The following is a 16,334-nucleotide window of genomic DNA, read 5'->3' on the forward strand; positions in this document are numbered from 1 at the left end:
AAATGAAGAAAGAGGGAACAGAAATTGTTTGCTTTGCAAAAAACGTCTGCATTTTTATTTTCTTGCAGTGTATATTGTGTGCTTAATAACCATCAATATATGATTTCATTTCGTTTCAAATAATGTTTTTCTTGGAATTGGTATCCATTATTATCAATTTTATTTTCTGCTCTTCTCTTCAAACAAACCAATAAAAAATAAAGAAAAAGAAAAGACAAATATTATGTCTCCTCCATTTCGGACACTTAGTGCTTCCTCGGGATACCGAAGATAGGTGGTAGAGTTCCTCTTGCCATGTCTCTGCCCTCCTCCGTGAAATGAGCAAACCGTCTGCAATGACTACACGCGCGCGCGCGCACACACACACACACCACACACACACACACACACACACACACACACACACACGCACACACACACACACACACACACACACACACACACACACACACACACACACACAAATAGTTGTTGTAGGTCATTGTTACGGTTGTGTTAATATCGGAATTCACAGCACATCTGCTTCAGAAGAACTATACCCTTCAGTATGGAGATTCTCCAACACAGTGGAGCGCCACCACTTCCTGAGATGTGTTACGTCATGCTGTGGAAGATAACAGTATATCAGTCAGAATTAACTTCCAAAGACTGCAATGAGAGTAGACTGTTTGTACTCGACTACATCATAATTTTGCATTAACTTTAGCCATTTCATTTTCGTATATTGTCCTTTATATATATTTGTATTTATCTAGTATACTATTTGAAATTTCGTTGAGATAAATAAGTTGCATGCAATTATAACTATGATTTAAGTGTCTGCTATCGTGGATAAATAGGTTAGCTTAAGGAGGATGTTTATGAATCCTAGAAATCCCCACCCAAATCTATTCTCTTGAGTCTATGAATCTATCTATATTAAGTTAATCTTTGATGAGTGTCTATTTGGTGTGTTTATCCTTATGGCGTGTATCTATATGGTGTGTAACTATGGTGTGTGTGTATCTATATGGTGTATACCTATGGTTTGTATCGGTCGTTTGTGTGTGCATATGGTTTGTATCTATATGTTGTGTGTGAATCTATGTGTGTATCTGTGGTGTGTGCGTGTGTGACAGTTTGACCACTGTCCCTGTCTGTTTAACTGGCCATCAATAGCGCGCATTGATGGATAGTGCATGAACAGTAAACCTTCAAGCATACAATATACATACAAGCTCTTTATTCAAGCCACACAATCTCTCCCTCTCACCATGGCTCCGTACTGCAGACTAAAAGAGTCGCGGTGGGGCTGAGGTGTTTAAATATGGTGTCAGGAAACACCTGCTGCCACTGATTGGCCCAATTTGGGCCAACCATTTTTCCTTGTGTCAAAGGAGGACACTGAACATTGACATTGGACATTAATGAGCGACAAGCCTAAATGCACTAGTGAAAATCACTGATCTAAAAGTTGAAATGAACTTTAACATGCATGCTGTTATTTGATGAGTTCATTCATGGTTGACCTGCAATGCCACAGTATTATAATCCCCCTGTTGATTGAGCCTGTCTAGTGGGAGGGCCATGGGGTATAAAATGGCTGAGCTGCTGTCCTTCTGACAGTCTGCTGGATGCTGTTGCCAGAAGAGGTTGTCTGTGTTGAGCAGGGTGCTCAGCTCTCCACGAGATGCTAAATATCTACTGAGGTGATTATTCATCATGTTGTAAATTATGGTTAAATATACTCAGTGATTGAGTTTAATTTGCATTTATTTTGCTAATGGATTATGTGATTTATTGACATTATTTGAAGTACCGGTTATTGATTTTTAATATGCTTGATTTATTATAGAGAATATTTAATAATTGATTATTTTGATTGAATTATTTGTTTTTGGAATTGGTTTTGAATGTTTTTATTTGACTATTTTCAGATATTTGGGGGTTGGCCTCCTCTGTATACTTGGCACTTATCTGACACTGTGGGGGAATGAATGTGTTAAAAACCTATTTGCAACTGTGTGCCTTGCCATCCTTTGGGTTTGAAAGTCCGGTGTATGAAGGTTACATTACCTTCACGTGTGTGTGTGTGTGTGTGTCTGTGTGTCGCACAGTAAGGTGATTTAAAAGAAGACTTTTTTCGTTTTGAAGTATGAATCTAAATCCGACTCATCCCTTTAATTAAAATGAGGGAGGTCATTTAAGATCAAACAAAGAGCTGAAATAGCCTCTCACTGTTGCCAAAAAGACCACAGGGCGCAGAACCTGCATTGAGTTTTACTAATTAGCTGCCGCAGCTCGCCTGCCAGTGGTTTTCTTAATTAGTTAATTGGTTGCATCTGGTGTGTTTCACTTGAGAGGGAGCCGGACGGTACAGTGGTGTCTTCCACTGTTTGGCAGTGTAGCGTCTCTCAAACGTATGTTGATGTGTTCACAGAAACCACAACGTGTGTGTACTGTTTTGTTGAGGTCTGTTGTGACTTATTGAACATCTCTTCCTGTTTCACAGGTTAGAGACTTTTTGAGGTAAAGAGGAGCATCTCATCTGAACCTGATGTGAGTAGAATTGTGTTGCAAAGCACAACTGACGTGACTTGTATGTTGAATATAAATCACTGATAATGTGTGAAGGGAAATCGGGATTGTGGTGGTTTAACTCTCATTTGGACCATGAGTAAACTGTTCCTTCCTTCAAAGGTCTATCATGGATATTTAACTGCAGTTCTGTGAGTATCCCAACTTAACCACGAAGATGAACTGCAAACTGTAAGTCATTAATATCTCATTACTCTTGGGCACATTGATGTATTTTGGCTTCCTGGTGAGTTAACCTGTTACCTGAAGGTTGATCTGCGTAGTAAGGATGTTTTATTGGTTCATGGGTTACTTAGGTGTTTGGTTTATGTTGGTTTTAATGATTTGTTAAAATGGTTACAGGCTCCAAGTTATTGTTGTAAGCTGGAGCAATGGGTTGGGTTCTGACATCTGCAGTCTTCTTTCATTCTACTCTCCTGAGCTCTGCATCTTCATCACATGAGTGTTGCTTTACTGATGAGGGTAAGGTCTGAGTGAGCAGAGGTGCATACTGGGATACAGAGCTGTCTGAAGTCTACAGGTCTGTAGACGCGCCCCCTCAGGGGAAACGGAGTGTTTGAGAATCTGTCGTGACGTCAGTTACATGGACTGGAATGTTCTTAAAGATGGAGACAGGGATTCCGAAGGAGAAACACCAGGGGGAGATGAGGGGGCTCCTCATCTCAACGGCTAAAACACAACTTCAGTCTAACGGAGAACCATGGAACACATTCAACAGTCCCCTCCAGGCATCGTCACTCCTCAGGAAGGTTTCATTTCCAAGGTCTTATTTGGGGCCATCCCCATATGGATCCTGCTCCTCAAGAGCCACCCCCCTCCACTGGGTGGTCTTCTGAACAGATGACCTCCTTCCTGTCCTCAGGCTGACTAAAGCTGCACCGTTTGCATCTGTGAAGGCCCCTCATTCAGGAAACCACTGGACTACAAAGACATGACCTCAGAGACGTTGAATCAACCTGGGACATATTTTGGAGACGCAAAGCATAATCCATCACCAATGTGGGACGCCACTGAAGAATGTTGTGCATAATTTACGTCTCTGGAGACATTGGTTGTTCTGTTATGGGTGCCCTGGCAGGAGGCCTGGGGGTGTGGGGGAGAAACGATGGAATGTTATTTGGCATGAGGTTTTACCCTGCATGATTGTTTGGCCTTTTATGGCTCAGTTGTGTGTGTGTGATTTTTGAGCATCGCTAGGGTTCTACTGTGTCTCCCACTCACACCTGGCATGGGGTTCTACGTGCCTGTCCTGGGTTCTATGTGTGTGTCCGGCTTGCTTTGACCGTGATAATGTTCATACGGGGTCTGTATGATTGGCTTGGGATATTGGAATGGTCAACTAAATCATACCTGATGGACGTCCACACGTTTACTCAAGGGCCTCCAGTAGGCATGAAGAGCCCTGAGCGACATCCAACAGGAAGGAGAGTATCCAACTCGAGTGTAAAAGGATGCAAGCGGCGTGTTCAGATCAGTGACTTCAAATTAGGACTACACCAATCAGGATCAATGGAGGATTGACACCCAAAGGAATTCCACAAGGAAGTGACGTTGGAAAGGGACCTAAATGGATTTTCAAGATGACCTTCAGACCTGTAATGTCGGCTCTTCCTACCTGGCCGGATTGATGGAGAGCCCTGTGGAAACCTTCACTGGGGCTTCAAGGTATAAAGAGGAGAATGTTTCAATGGTATTCCATGGTACCCTGATGAAGACCGTTGTTGTGTTCCACTGGCTGAGGGGAAGAACCCACACATCTTTCTCTTGACCGTTCTCCTCTGAGAATCCTGGTGCCATCTTGAAGGATATTCCAGCTCATGTAACTGATGTCACGACAGTTTCTTAAACACTTGGTTTCCCCTGAGGGGCGTGTCTATAGAACTGAAGACTTCAGACAGCACTGTATCCCAGCATGTATCTCTGCTCACTCAGACCACACCCCCATGAGTAGGATGCAACACTCTAGTGATGGAGATGTAGAGTTTTTATAAGTAACGAGGGAGCAGACTAAGGTGATTAGAACACAATGGAATGTCCAGTCTGTTAATCTTTAAACCATGAAGATGGTTGGATAGTTCAGGAATTGGGCTTCTTTTTATGGGCAGTCCTTTCACTCGGATGCCCACGATGATGCCCATGATTTGCTGTTGGTGATGAGGCGGTCAGGGTGACGTTGCAGGGCTATGGTCGGCTCTCTGCTCAACGTTTAGATTGGCTCTGTATGGTTTATACCCGGAATAATCTAGATAATTGTAAAATGTATACACGGTTTTGTATTGAATGATTTTAGTTTTAAAGTTGTTGTGGCGTACATGGTAGTTTGGTTCTTCGTATGGTTTTGAGTGATATAACTTGTACACACTGGGTGCATAATAATGTAAAGGTACACTGAATAGTAATGACCAACAGCAACAAACGATCTCCTCAAGGTAAGTCTGTTGGCTGTGTTTTAATGAAGACCATCGCTGGACTTCAGGATCTTCCTCCGTTCAGCTCAAGGTGAGGCGCTGGTTCTGTTTGTTCTTTGGTTGGTTCCGGCCGGAATGTTCGGATTCCAGTCGGACGGTTTGTGCTTCCCGCCGTGGAAGGTTCTGAGTGCGGTCACTTGATTTAGTCCCAATGGTTAGCATAGAACGTTGTAGTCTTAACAACCATGAGAAACCACCTGGCAGTTTGTTGGACTGGAGTCCTCTGAGGGAATCTGGCGGAACGTTCTGGATTGTATTTGCGTAACCTCGAGCCGTTTCCTATTCTATTTCAGTCGGTTTCGATTGGGAATTGTTGCCCCTATCTTAAACAACTTAAGTCTGATATTAAATACATAGCCTACTGATGCGTACGTCGTACAATATGTTGATAAATTCCGATGGTTGCGCCGTACTTTTAACCACGATGACGTGACGGGACTCACTGCGTACAAAACGGCGTTCTACTTGCGGGCCCATTTTTGACATCAGGGGAGGCTGAAAATCATTTCAAGGTGGAAGCTAATTTGACATTTCTTCAACGGAACCCAGCACCTGAATATGGCTGAGTATATTTGATTTAATATCGATACTGCTTAGAGTTCTTTGTTACTTCAACTTTTGTACGTTCTAAATATCTGCTGTCATTAATTGCCACAGAAGTTAAACCCTACCCAATGGAATGACGTTAAACAACGACTTTGGTTCAGTTACCAACTTCATAATATCAAAGCTAAAATAATGGCAGTCATTCCCACATGTTACAATAGAAGATACTCTAGAACTGTACAAGGTTAAAAGGTAACATGTAGTTTGTCCCAAGGTGTCTGCCTCCTCACCCAGAGCAAGACCTCCACCTCCTCACCCAGAGCCAGACCTCCACCTCCTCACCAAGAGACAGACCTCCACCTCCCAGAAGTCCTCCAGAACAGGTCAGTGCTCTGTGTGAGTAGTCTTCTCAGGTCAGTTTCAATGCATGGCCTGAACCACTTCTTTAAACTTGTGGACAGCTCTGTCTTCATTCCCGAAAACGGGATGCTCATGTCTGGTCTCGTCTTTTCTAGCCTTGAGTTATAAAATAATAGTTCAATTAATTGTGCAACACTGTTTCGGTTGAGTCAATTAAGTTTATTGTTGGGCAAATGCTGATATAAACCTGCTGCTGTAGCTGAACGGCGAGGCTGAGAGGCTGGGGACCAGAGGCTTGTGGTGCCAGGGTGGACCGGAGACGGAGGCTGGAGACCAGGGGCCCACAGCACCGGACCAGAGGGTAACCATCACCAAGCTCATCTGAAACACTAAAATCCACGGTAGTTTAGGTCTAGTTTTGATCATCTTATGACTTTAAATCTGTGCCAAGCTGTGATTTTAGTGAATTCATACGGGGGTTATGTAGTAGTCATATGGCCATTAATGTTACTAGTGCTCCTACGACCGTAGTGGATGAATTGCTGAATGCGACAATCTGCAGACATTGTCTAATTTAAGTGTTTAAATTTGTATTCCATTTTACAAGTGAACCTCAGATGCAGAGGTGGGGTGTGTTGCGTCACCAGGTGATTTACTGCTGAGATGAACTGGGTTTGTAACCAGACCAGGAATCCAGTCTGGAGGAGCCGTGCTGAAGGAGCTGATGGAGGAGCCGAGCTGATGGAGGACCCGTGCTGAAGGAGCTGTTGGAGGAGTCGTGCTGAAGGCCCTGCCTTGTGGAGGCCCTGCCTGGTGAGGACCTGCCTTGTGGAGGCCCTGCCTGGTGAAGGACTCTGTCATGGGGTAGATGGAGCTTGACTCGGAAGTGATCATCACACTCACTGCTACCACAAACTACCGGCGTTTGTACCATGTATACCAGACGACTACATCTGTTTTACCACATGTTGAAGCAAGACTTCCGCTGTTTTTCCAGACTAGGACTCTGTCTGAGGAGAGCTGCTGGAGGAGCTGAGACGCTGGAGGACGCTAGAATCGCCAACAAGGATTCCTCGTAAGTTTGTTTTTAGTTACATGGTTGACTTAAAGGGCAAAATACAGCTGTATGCGTTAACCACTACCGCTGTGTTTTCTTACTAGAACGTGTTCCTGGAGGGAGGCAAGCTGGTAGGGGAGCCGTGAATCTGGAGGATGAACATCACTCTACAAGGATTGTAAGTTTATATTAACCAACAAACCGGGAATAAAGGGCTTAAAAATAAGACCAACTACATGTTCGTTACCAGACTTGGGGCCAGACTCGCTCTGTTTGTTCCAGACCACGACTCTGGCTGTGGAGAGCTGATGGAGGAGCCAAGACTCTGGAGGAAGACATCGCTCCCCAACCAGGATCCTCGTAAGTTTGCCTAAAATAAACAGTGGACTTGTTGTAACGCAGGATTAGTTTGTCCAGTACAAGTTCCGGCATACTATTGTGTTGTTTACCAGACAAACTACAGCTGCTACTTTGTAATTAGAGCCCAACTACTCCTGTGTTTGTGACCTACATTAGAGCCCATCTACTACTGTGTTTGTTACCTTGCATTAGAGCCCATCGACTACTGTGTTTGTTACCTGATTTGAGCCCAACTACTCCTGTGTTTGTTACCTTTCATTAGAGACAGTACTACTGTGTTTGTTACCTTACATCAGAGACAATTGCGTTTAACCAGACCAGGAATCTGGACTGATGGAGAAGCCGTACATCTGGAAGGAAAATCCTGAGGATCACCAGCACTCTACCATCAAGGATTCCTCATAAGTTTGCATTATCTGGACATGGTGGACTAGGTAGGGGGTTGGGTTTCAACTCTCAAACCAATGGTGCCGGATTCAAGTCCTCAGAATACAGTGATGTTCCTTGAGCAAGGCGCCCTAAAGCCTGCCTGCTCCTTAATGACTTATCTTTGGTTCAGATAATGTTGCATTTTTGAATAATGAACCTAATCATGTCCTTGTTTGGTCCGGGCAGACGCACCTGAGCTGAACCTCACCTGATCCTGTTTGGTCGGGGTAGACACACCTGAGCTAAACCAGCCCTGATCCTGACATCCTGCTGGTCCCGTCTCCTCAGTTCATCTGAGCCTTGTCCTCCAGAAGACCTGCTGAGCTCAGCAGTCTGAGGCTGATGGATCAATGACCTCAGTGGAGTGATCTTCTTGACCCCACATGTAACCGTGTGCTTCCACACGCCTTCCCTCACGTCTGTCACTAACCTCACTACTTCACTACTCTCTACTGCTTCCTCTTTTCTTCCTTCTCTCTGGTTCAAATCTTTACACTGAAGGCTCGTCTTCCTGCCCTCAGAGGGTTTTAGCGTTAGGGTGAGAGTCAGGGAGAGTCAGGGACAGAGCTGGTCAGGGAGGACTGCTTTTACACAACCTCTTCACTTGCTTTCGGAATGGTGGTGACATTTCGAAAAGTGAATTTGGAAATGTTTTCCTCTGCTTTCCTTTATAAAATTGTATTACATTTCTGTCAAGTGTTTTTGTTTTCATATATTAAAATCCCACATTGACTTCTACATGTTTGGTGCGGTTCATTAATTGTCCTTTCACTTGGTTAGTGTCAAGCTAAACTCCTGCAATACATTTGTAAATACATGATTGTTATTCAGCAATGTTCACATAATCCATTTTGTAAAAATATGAAAACCTCCATATTACTACTAAATCCAAGCCTATTCATGTATTTAACATGTACATACTGCCCGCAGGCCATTCTCTGCTACTACAACGCAAATGTTGATTTCCTGAGTGGTAGAGACATTCCTGGGGCGGGTCGCCACATATGCGGAGAATCGACCGAGGACTCGACCAAGCTACGGACCATTTTTTGAGTGAACGCCAGCCTCCAAAGCAGCCTCGACACAGCCGGAGACGACGCAGCGGGCGACGCCGGCAGCGGGAGCAGCTCCGCTTCAGGCAGGACCGCCGCTCCAACACGAGGCCCCAAAGCTGCATCAAAGGGTGGAGGAGTGTGGCAACCCGGATCCGGCCCAGCACCCCTGGAAGCAGTCTACCCCCAGATGACGCCATTGAGGGCGTTGGAGCAGGGGGCGAATTATCTAAATGCAGAACACCTGAGGAACAGGTGGAGAAGCAGGGCTTGAATCGCCTGCTTCTCCACTCAATCAGGGCTCTCTCAGCCATGTGGCTCGGGCAAGGAGAGACAGGACCTCGTGGGATAGGACCGTCGATTCCTCCCAGGTTTCTCGTTTCTCGACTTTTTGGATTAAACAGGCCTTTTTGCCCAGTAAAGTTGTGTCCGGTTTGGGGAGGATGCGGTTCACTGGAGAAGGCGGGTTGCCAGAATATACAGTACATCGTTTTTCAAAAAGTCTTTGAAAATGGCTGATTACAACTTTATAGGCAATATAAAATGATCAATATTAATACATAACAATTGGTGTAATCCGTTGGAGATGCTTTTCTTTTAAATTTGTGTAGAAGACAATTCCACTGACGGTACAGTAAGATAAGGGACGCATGTTACAACTCATCCATTCATTGCCTTAAAGATGAATTTAAGTTTCACGACTTCTAATAAATGTCAAAGTAAAAGAATAGTGGGATCATAAGGATGACAAAAATGCCAACGCTTTTCAAGAGACCAAACAGTAATCGTGTATTTAGTCAGAAAACGTTTCATTCCCATTAATCCAGATACATGTTTCTTTGCTCTTGGACGTGTGCTCTGTGGTGGGTCACCAAGGTCGTCCATGTTGTTGTTGTTGTGGTGCTGAAGTTGCCTCGGTTGTATCCATCACATTGTCTGTTTGACCTTTTCAAAGTCTTTCTCTGTTGCAGAATAAAAACATCCTCCCAGTCCATCTCAGATGAAGACACCGGGCAACATAGCAGCAGACACTAATCCCAGCAGAGGACTCAGAGGTCAGAATCAGCCCCTACAGGCCACACCTACTCACCTTTTACACACCTCAGCCTCACTCCTGAAGCTGGTCAGTTCCTCCTACAAAGCACCACCCCCCCCCCCCCCCATTCTACTGTTACGCCCCTAAATTACAACGTAAACAAGGATCCTGGCTCCTGCGACCACGGTCTTACCCTGCTGTGTCTGATGGTACGGTAATAAGGTCAGGAGGTTGAACCCGTTATCTCACAGAGGAACGACTTCCTGAGGAGAGGGTTCAGTACTTTGGTTGTTTGAGCTCATTCCTCGTCCTTCTTTGGCCTAGGAGTAACAAAAAATTTATATTATATTAATAATAGCTTCATAATCCTATTTGTAAAACTACACAGTCCCACATCACTCATAAATAACCCAGAAGTAACCTCCCCACCTTTCTCAAGAAATTCTATAAAATAAAAATGTGTAGTAAACATGTTATTAATGAATGCTGAAAGTAGTGGTTTTACCTTTATCGGTTATATGATATATAAACTGTTGATGGCGATGATTAAAATGATAACGGGATCCACGACTCCTAAAATGATCCCAACTGTGCTAGAAGATCCCTCTGAACAGAAAAAGAGAATGTTTCTTATTCTTTCAATAATAATAATAATGATAATAACACTCATTATAACAATGACTGCAATACACATCCTAATACCTTCACATTAAACATGTTTCAATCACATTGTCTAAGGTGGCTCCTCAGTTACTGGTCCAGTTAACATGGTTCAGTAAAGACAATGGAGACCTTTGCCTTACCCCCCCATGTGTTGTAAATAGAATGTCGCTTTTTCCCACCACAGGTGTTTTAGCATCACACAGATTGCTTTTGTATTTACACCAAGAGCCTACCTTCAATAGGGTCTTCCAATATCTTCGGTTCAATGTGGGTTACGTCTTCTTCGTCTGCGTACCTGAGAGTAAACCTGTACGTCCCTTCACTCTGGGCTGATGAGGTCACATACAGCCGGAGGCCGCCTGATTCAGACAGGTGGTCCTTTACTGCATGTCTTCCCTCCTAGCATAATGTTAATAAACAACTCAGTGGATCAACTGAACGTTCTCGTATGTCTCCATTCACCCCTTCATCAGTGGGGAGGGAGGATATTACCCCACAAACAACAATGGAGTCTCCATTCACCCCTTCATCAGTGTTTGGAAAGGATATAACCACACACACAACAATGGAGTCCGACTTTTTTAACCACTGACACATACAAAAAACTAAGTAATCTGGGGAAAAATATACAAACACACACTCACATACACACATACAATCGATAAATATTGTAAATAAGAAACTGTTCTTAATGTTTTATCTGGAAAAATAAAGGTTAAAAAAAAGAATAAACACATAAACATGCGCACATTACCGAGTTACAATTATGTTTATTTATTTAATCTAGAAATCGCTGAAGTTACTTCCTTCATGAAACATAGATAATATAACTGTCAACAGAGTTAGTGAGAAGCTTCTACCGCTAACCCCCAACGTGTTTCAGGACATGAGTTTAACTTATCTAAATCATCATTCAGAGTTCAAGTTATGCGAGGGCACACCATCCGCGAGGATTGATTCAACACCGTGAGACACCAGTAAGACACCAGTGGGACGTTCTGCCATTCTTCCAGAACAAACAAAGGACTGAGGCCTCCTCAGTGCTGCCCCTGCTGGCCGGACCTCCACACTGCAGTCATGTCCAGTAGATAGACGATAGCCCAGAGCAGCGGGCCGCGCCCTCATTCTCACCGCTCCCCTGATCCTCACCCCCTGAGAGGGTCCTAAACGCTGGGCCTTCTCTTTAGTCCTGGGGGGCTCTCCCTCACAGCAGAGGGCTCCTAAACGCTGGGCCTTCTCTTTAGTCCTGGGGGCTCTCCCTCACAGCAGAGGGCTCCTAAACGCTGGGCCTTCTCTTTAGTCCTGGGGGGCTCTCCCTCACAGCAGAGGGTCCTAAACGCTGGGCCTTCTCTTTAGTCCTGGGGGGCTCTCCCTCACAGCAGAGGTTCCTAAACGCTGAGCCTTCTCTTTAGTCCTGGGGGGCTCTCCCTCACAGCAGAGGGGTCCTAACGCTGGGCCTTCTCTTTAGTCCTGGGGGGCTCTCCCTCACAGCAGAGGGCTGCTTCAAACCGACTGACTGATTGACCTCTGTTCAGGATGGTGAGGCCCCCCCCCCCCCCCCCCCCCCCCCCCCCCCCCCCCCCTTCAAGGGCCCCTAATTGGGCTCCTAATGGCTGCTGTTGATTCTGCTTTTGTTTTGTTTGTTTAATTATTCTTATAAATTAAACAAAGTTCCGTTCTGTACGCAATAAAAGGTTGTTGGTGCTTTAACCAAGTACGACCCCTAGAGGGCAGTGTATCTAGTGTTGATTGGGTGTAGAGATGACACAGTCGGCATGGAAACGAAACACCTCTAACGTTGGGATTCATTCATTGGTTGAAGACGGAAGGAGGAATGAAGGAAACAATTAAGTGAATCCAATATAATACGTCTGTAAATAAACAGATGTAGGGAATCAAGAGTATTGTTACTCCTGGGGGCGCAGCGCCACACTCAGCGCTCAGTGAACACCCCCGCTATTTTTCAAAACCCAGGTACTACCAGCCAAGTTCTTACCATGCAACATGCGAGTTGAATAGCAACTAGCCTTGAATTAGCCTCAGAGGTAATAACTTACTTCCGGGTCTGTCCTGTCCCTGGTTTGATCCGAGGTGTTTCCGACAGCGTGTTTTTGGGGTTGTTGTCTTTTATGTCCCTTAACTCAGAAGTTTTCTAAATAAAAGTGTTTCCTAAGCTTTTCTTTTTTTTACAGTTGTAGTTTGATACTCTGAGAGTCCCAGGATTTCCCCACAGACGATATAAAGTAGGCTACAGCATTACTATACGATACGTTGACTTTGTATGGAGTCGAACGCGCCCGTTGCCTGGAACGCGTCTATACGTTGACTTTGTATGGAAGTTGCGCCGCCCCTTCGCTTTTGGTGTGAACGCGCCATTACTTTAGTTTCACTAGAATTTCACATAAACGATGTGACGCAGTTAGCTGTGATTCAAAGCTCTTCCTCTTTCTGATCTGTCTGCCATAAGGACCCAAGCAGCTCAATCTTTACTTTCAGAACCTTTGTTAATGTGCTGTCTCGCTTCTAAACACTTCTCTGTTATTTGGTGAACACCTACATCTCTTTATTCCCTCCTTTCCTTGCATTTGTTATTCTATATTTCCATTCAACACGGGCAGCACACGTTTCGTCACAAGGTACCTTTTCCTGAATTCCTGTTTTCTTACCAGATGTATTCTAACTATTAATTTATTCTTACTAAATTAATCTGTTTCCAGTCCAAGCTCATTGTATCCATGTTAGTGGTGTAAAATAGGTTTAATGAAGGAGTTTGCGTCAGGACATCAGTAACTAGTTTTACCGTGTTGAGGGCGATTATATACGGATCATTCCTTGTATTGTGGACTTTTATTCTGTAGGGAGGTCAGAACGGTCATAGTTTCATTGGTAACAGTTAAGAATTGATGGTTTGGAAGTGTCGGATCTAAAGGTAAATAAATAATTGTCCATAATTAAATGAACGTGTTAGAAGCTGTGTGTGTGTGTGTGTGTGTGTGTGTGTGTGTGTGTGTGTGTGTGTGTGTGTGTGTGTGTGTGTGTGTGTGTGTGTGTGTGTGTGTGTGTGTGTGTGTGTGTGTGTGTGATCTAGAAGACATAGAGAATGATTAGAATGTAGCTCTAGACAGAGAGAGTGATAGAGTTTGTGATCTAGAGATTGAGTGTGTAGTTCTAGACTGAGGGACATTTCATGTTTTGTACTTAAAGAGAATCCAGAGAAACAATATGGCATTGTGTTTGTGTCCAGGTCTCCAGTCTACTATGGATGAGGAGAGAGAGGATGGGGCTCCTACCTCCAAAACCACTCTGTCTGGGGAACATGGCCGCCAGAGCAAAGCTAAGAGGTAAGAAGAGGATCTCTCTGTCTGTGACTGTTGTCCTTCTCAGAGCTCAGCACTGATATCTCATGACTCCATCATCAGTCTTAGTAAAAGCTGTGTGTGTGTTGTGTTGAAGCCCAGAGCAGCGGGAGAGAGCAGACTCCCCTGGACCCAGCTGTGTCTCCTTGAAGAGTGACTGGTCTATGGATCATCCTTCTAACTTTAGAGATGGAAATCAGTCTATTGAGAAGAGGTGAGGATTTATCAGATATTATACAACTATATCTATCAGACATCCTTTAATCCTGGTCCTTGTTTTTATAGAAGAGTCCAGAAGGAGAGAGCAGACTCCCCTGGACCCAGCTGTGTCTCCTTGAAGAGCGACTGGTCTATGGATCGTCCTCCTAGACTTAAAGATGGATGCCCCTCCAGAGAGGAAGGGTAAGGATTTGTCAAAGATTATAAAACGACAGCATCTATCAAACACCCATAAATCCTGGTTCTTGTTTTTCTATAAGAGTCCAGAAGGAGAGAGCGGACTCCCCCGGACCCAGCTGTGTCTCCTTGAAGAGCAACTGGTCTATGGATTTTCCTCCTGAACTTAAAGATGGACGCCCCTCCAGAGAGGAGAGGTAGGAGTTTCCAACAAACTAGTAGTTTTACTGACTGATATTTACAATCAGGAAATATTTGTATTAAAAAGATACTGTGTGTGTGTGTGTGTGTGTGTGTGTGTGTGTGTGCGTGTGCGTTCTCTCCACAGGCGTCCCCAGGAGAGGTCAAAGGTTACCAGTGCTCAGTCTGTACAGCAGAATCAAGCAGAGCTGATCAAGGTGTGTAAATGAAACAAGACATTTGAATTCAGCTCTAAACGGGGGCGCCGTAAAGGGAGGGGGGGGGGGGGGGGGGAATTCATCATAATCAAGTTAATATATTTCGAGTGAAAATGTTATTGATTAAAACATAGCAATTTAAACAAACAAGGGGTTTGTTCCTCCATGTTTGGCTAAATGTTCAGTATAGTCTATATATTCCAGAAGGAGAGAGCGGACTCCCCTGGACCCAGCTGTGTCTCCATGAAGAGCAACTGGTCTATGGATCGTCCTCCTGGACTTAAAGATGGACGCCCCTCCAGAGAGGAGAGGTAGGAGTTTCCAACAAACTAGTAGTTTTACTAACTGATATTTACAATTCAGGAAATATTTTTATAAAAAGATACTGTGCGTGTGTGTGTGTGTGTGTGTGTGCGCGCGCGTTCTCTCCACAGGCAACTCCAGGAGAGGTCAAAGGTTACCAGTGCTCAGTCTGTACAGCAGAATCAAGCAGAGCTGATCAAGGTGTGTAAATGAAAAACTACATTTGACTTCAGCTCTAGACAGGGGTGACCTAAGGGGGGTGGGGGGGTAGTAGTCTATATATTCCACCTCTCTCTCTTTATTGCATGGTTCAGTCTTGCGTGGATCCAGTTTTCAGCACAGAGTCTTCCACTCGGTGCCCTTACAAGCAGAACAGACGGAGAACAGACTGTCAGTAGTTTGACACGTCGTCGTTGAGGTAGAAGTCGGGGTATCAGAAACAGAAACCTGAGAGGGAGGAGCAGGGCCCACAGTTGGTCACCCAGTTTATACAAATAAAGGTTTTTATTTATTCACCTTCCTGTGGTGCCCATTATCACGGAGCTACCTAGTGAATCATAGAATCTTATATCAATCAAATAGTTCTTCATCAAACATGAAATTCATGAATATGAATCAATGAATGAGGTAGACAGGTGGATGAACCAGGAAACTGTTTACTGAGGCCTTCACTAATTTTCTTCTACTTATCAACTATACAGCCAGGGTAGGTCTGAATACTGACCCCTAGTGGTGAAAAGTAATGGCAGAGTATGAAGTATGAAGTGTCTTTTCTGTCCCATTTTACTGAGGTGTTTAGAGCCAGTGTAACATTACTGGCATCTGACAAGCTTTGGGAACAAATTGACCAAAATGTAAAACACCACTGAATTTCTCAAGAGGAAAGCCTTTTGCCAGCACAGCAACAGTAATGAGAGATGCCAATCATTACCTCTAACATTCATACATCAATGGTCAATGACAGCAGGCCAAGTATTGGTTAATTAGCAGTACGCTACACTACAGCTAGTCTATCAATTTATGGGTTGTCAAATGGATTTTCTAGGCTGGTGGGTGGTCTAGGTTGTAGGCCCAATATATTATTTGATAAGGCCCACAATCTCTAGTGGTGCCCTGGCTCTAGATGGGCAATAAAAGCATCTCTTGTGGAGCTTATAGGCTCCAGTTTTCCCTCTTTATACTAGGGAGACGTTAATCTAGGACAGATGCTTCTGATGTCCTCAGTTAGTTCAAAGTAAAGTTCTCCTTGATGTTTGTTCTGTTCCAGAGGGCTGAGGAGAACGCACACGCTTTTCTAGACAAGGAGCTGAAGAAGCTCTGGAGGGAACTCTTC

At 44.3% G+C, this 16,334-nt stretch overlaps 1 protein-coding gene and 2 long non-coding RNA genes across 4 annotated transcripts in view; 2 read left to right on the forward strand and 1 right to left on the reverse strand.

Moving 5' to 3' along the window:
* LOC115537786 (uncharacterized) overlaps positions 1-15,938 on the forward strand; it is a 36,975-nt gene extending 21,037 nt beyond the window's left edge. For both annotated transcript variants that reach the window (XM_030349819.1, XM_030349820.1), the window contains exons 5-9: positions 14,193-14,306; positions 14,384-14,497; positions 14,629-14,698; positions 14,903-15,009; positions 15,133-15,938. In XM_030349819.1, coding sequence (XP_030205679.1) covers positions 14,193-14,306; positions 14,384-14,497; positions 14,629-14,698; positions 14,903-15,009; positions 15,133-15,214 — 487 coding nt within the window. In that variant the 3' untranslated portion in view covers positions 15,215-15,938. The remainder of the gene's footprint in view (positions 1-14,192; positions 14,307-14,383; positions 14,498-14,628; positions 14,699-14,902; positions 15,010-15,132) is intronic.
* On the reverse strand, positions 188-12,725 carry LOC115537791 (uncharacterized). The gene is made up of 6 exons (XR_003974883.1): positions 12,606-12,725; positions 10,782-10,947; positions 10,391-10,491; positions 10,079-10,205; positions 540-604; positions 188-339 (listed from the first exon to the last, which is right to left on the reverse strand). It is a non-coding gene; the product is annotated as an uncharacterized LOC115537791 (long non-coding RNA).
* LOC115537795 (uncharacterized) lies at positions 1,599-2,728 on the forward strand. Its single transcript, XR_003974888.1, has 3 exons — positions 1,599-1,688; positions 2,492-2,538; positions 2,680-2,728. It is a non-coding gene; the product is annotated as an uncharacterized LOC115537795 (long non-coding RNA).
* Positions 15,939-16,334: the final 396 nt, after the last annotated feature.

Source organism: Gadus morhua, chromosome 23 (assembly GCF_902167405.1).
Source record: "Gadus morhua chromosome 23, gadMor3.0, whole genome shotgun sequence".
Taxonomy (NCBI): Eukaryota; Metazoa; Chordata; class Actinopteri; order Gadiformes; family Gadidae; genus Gadus; species Gadus morhua.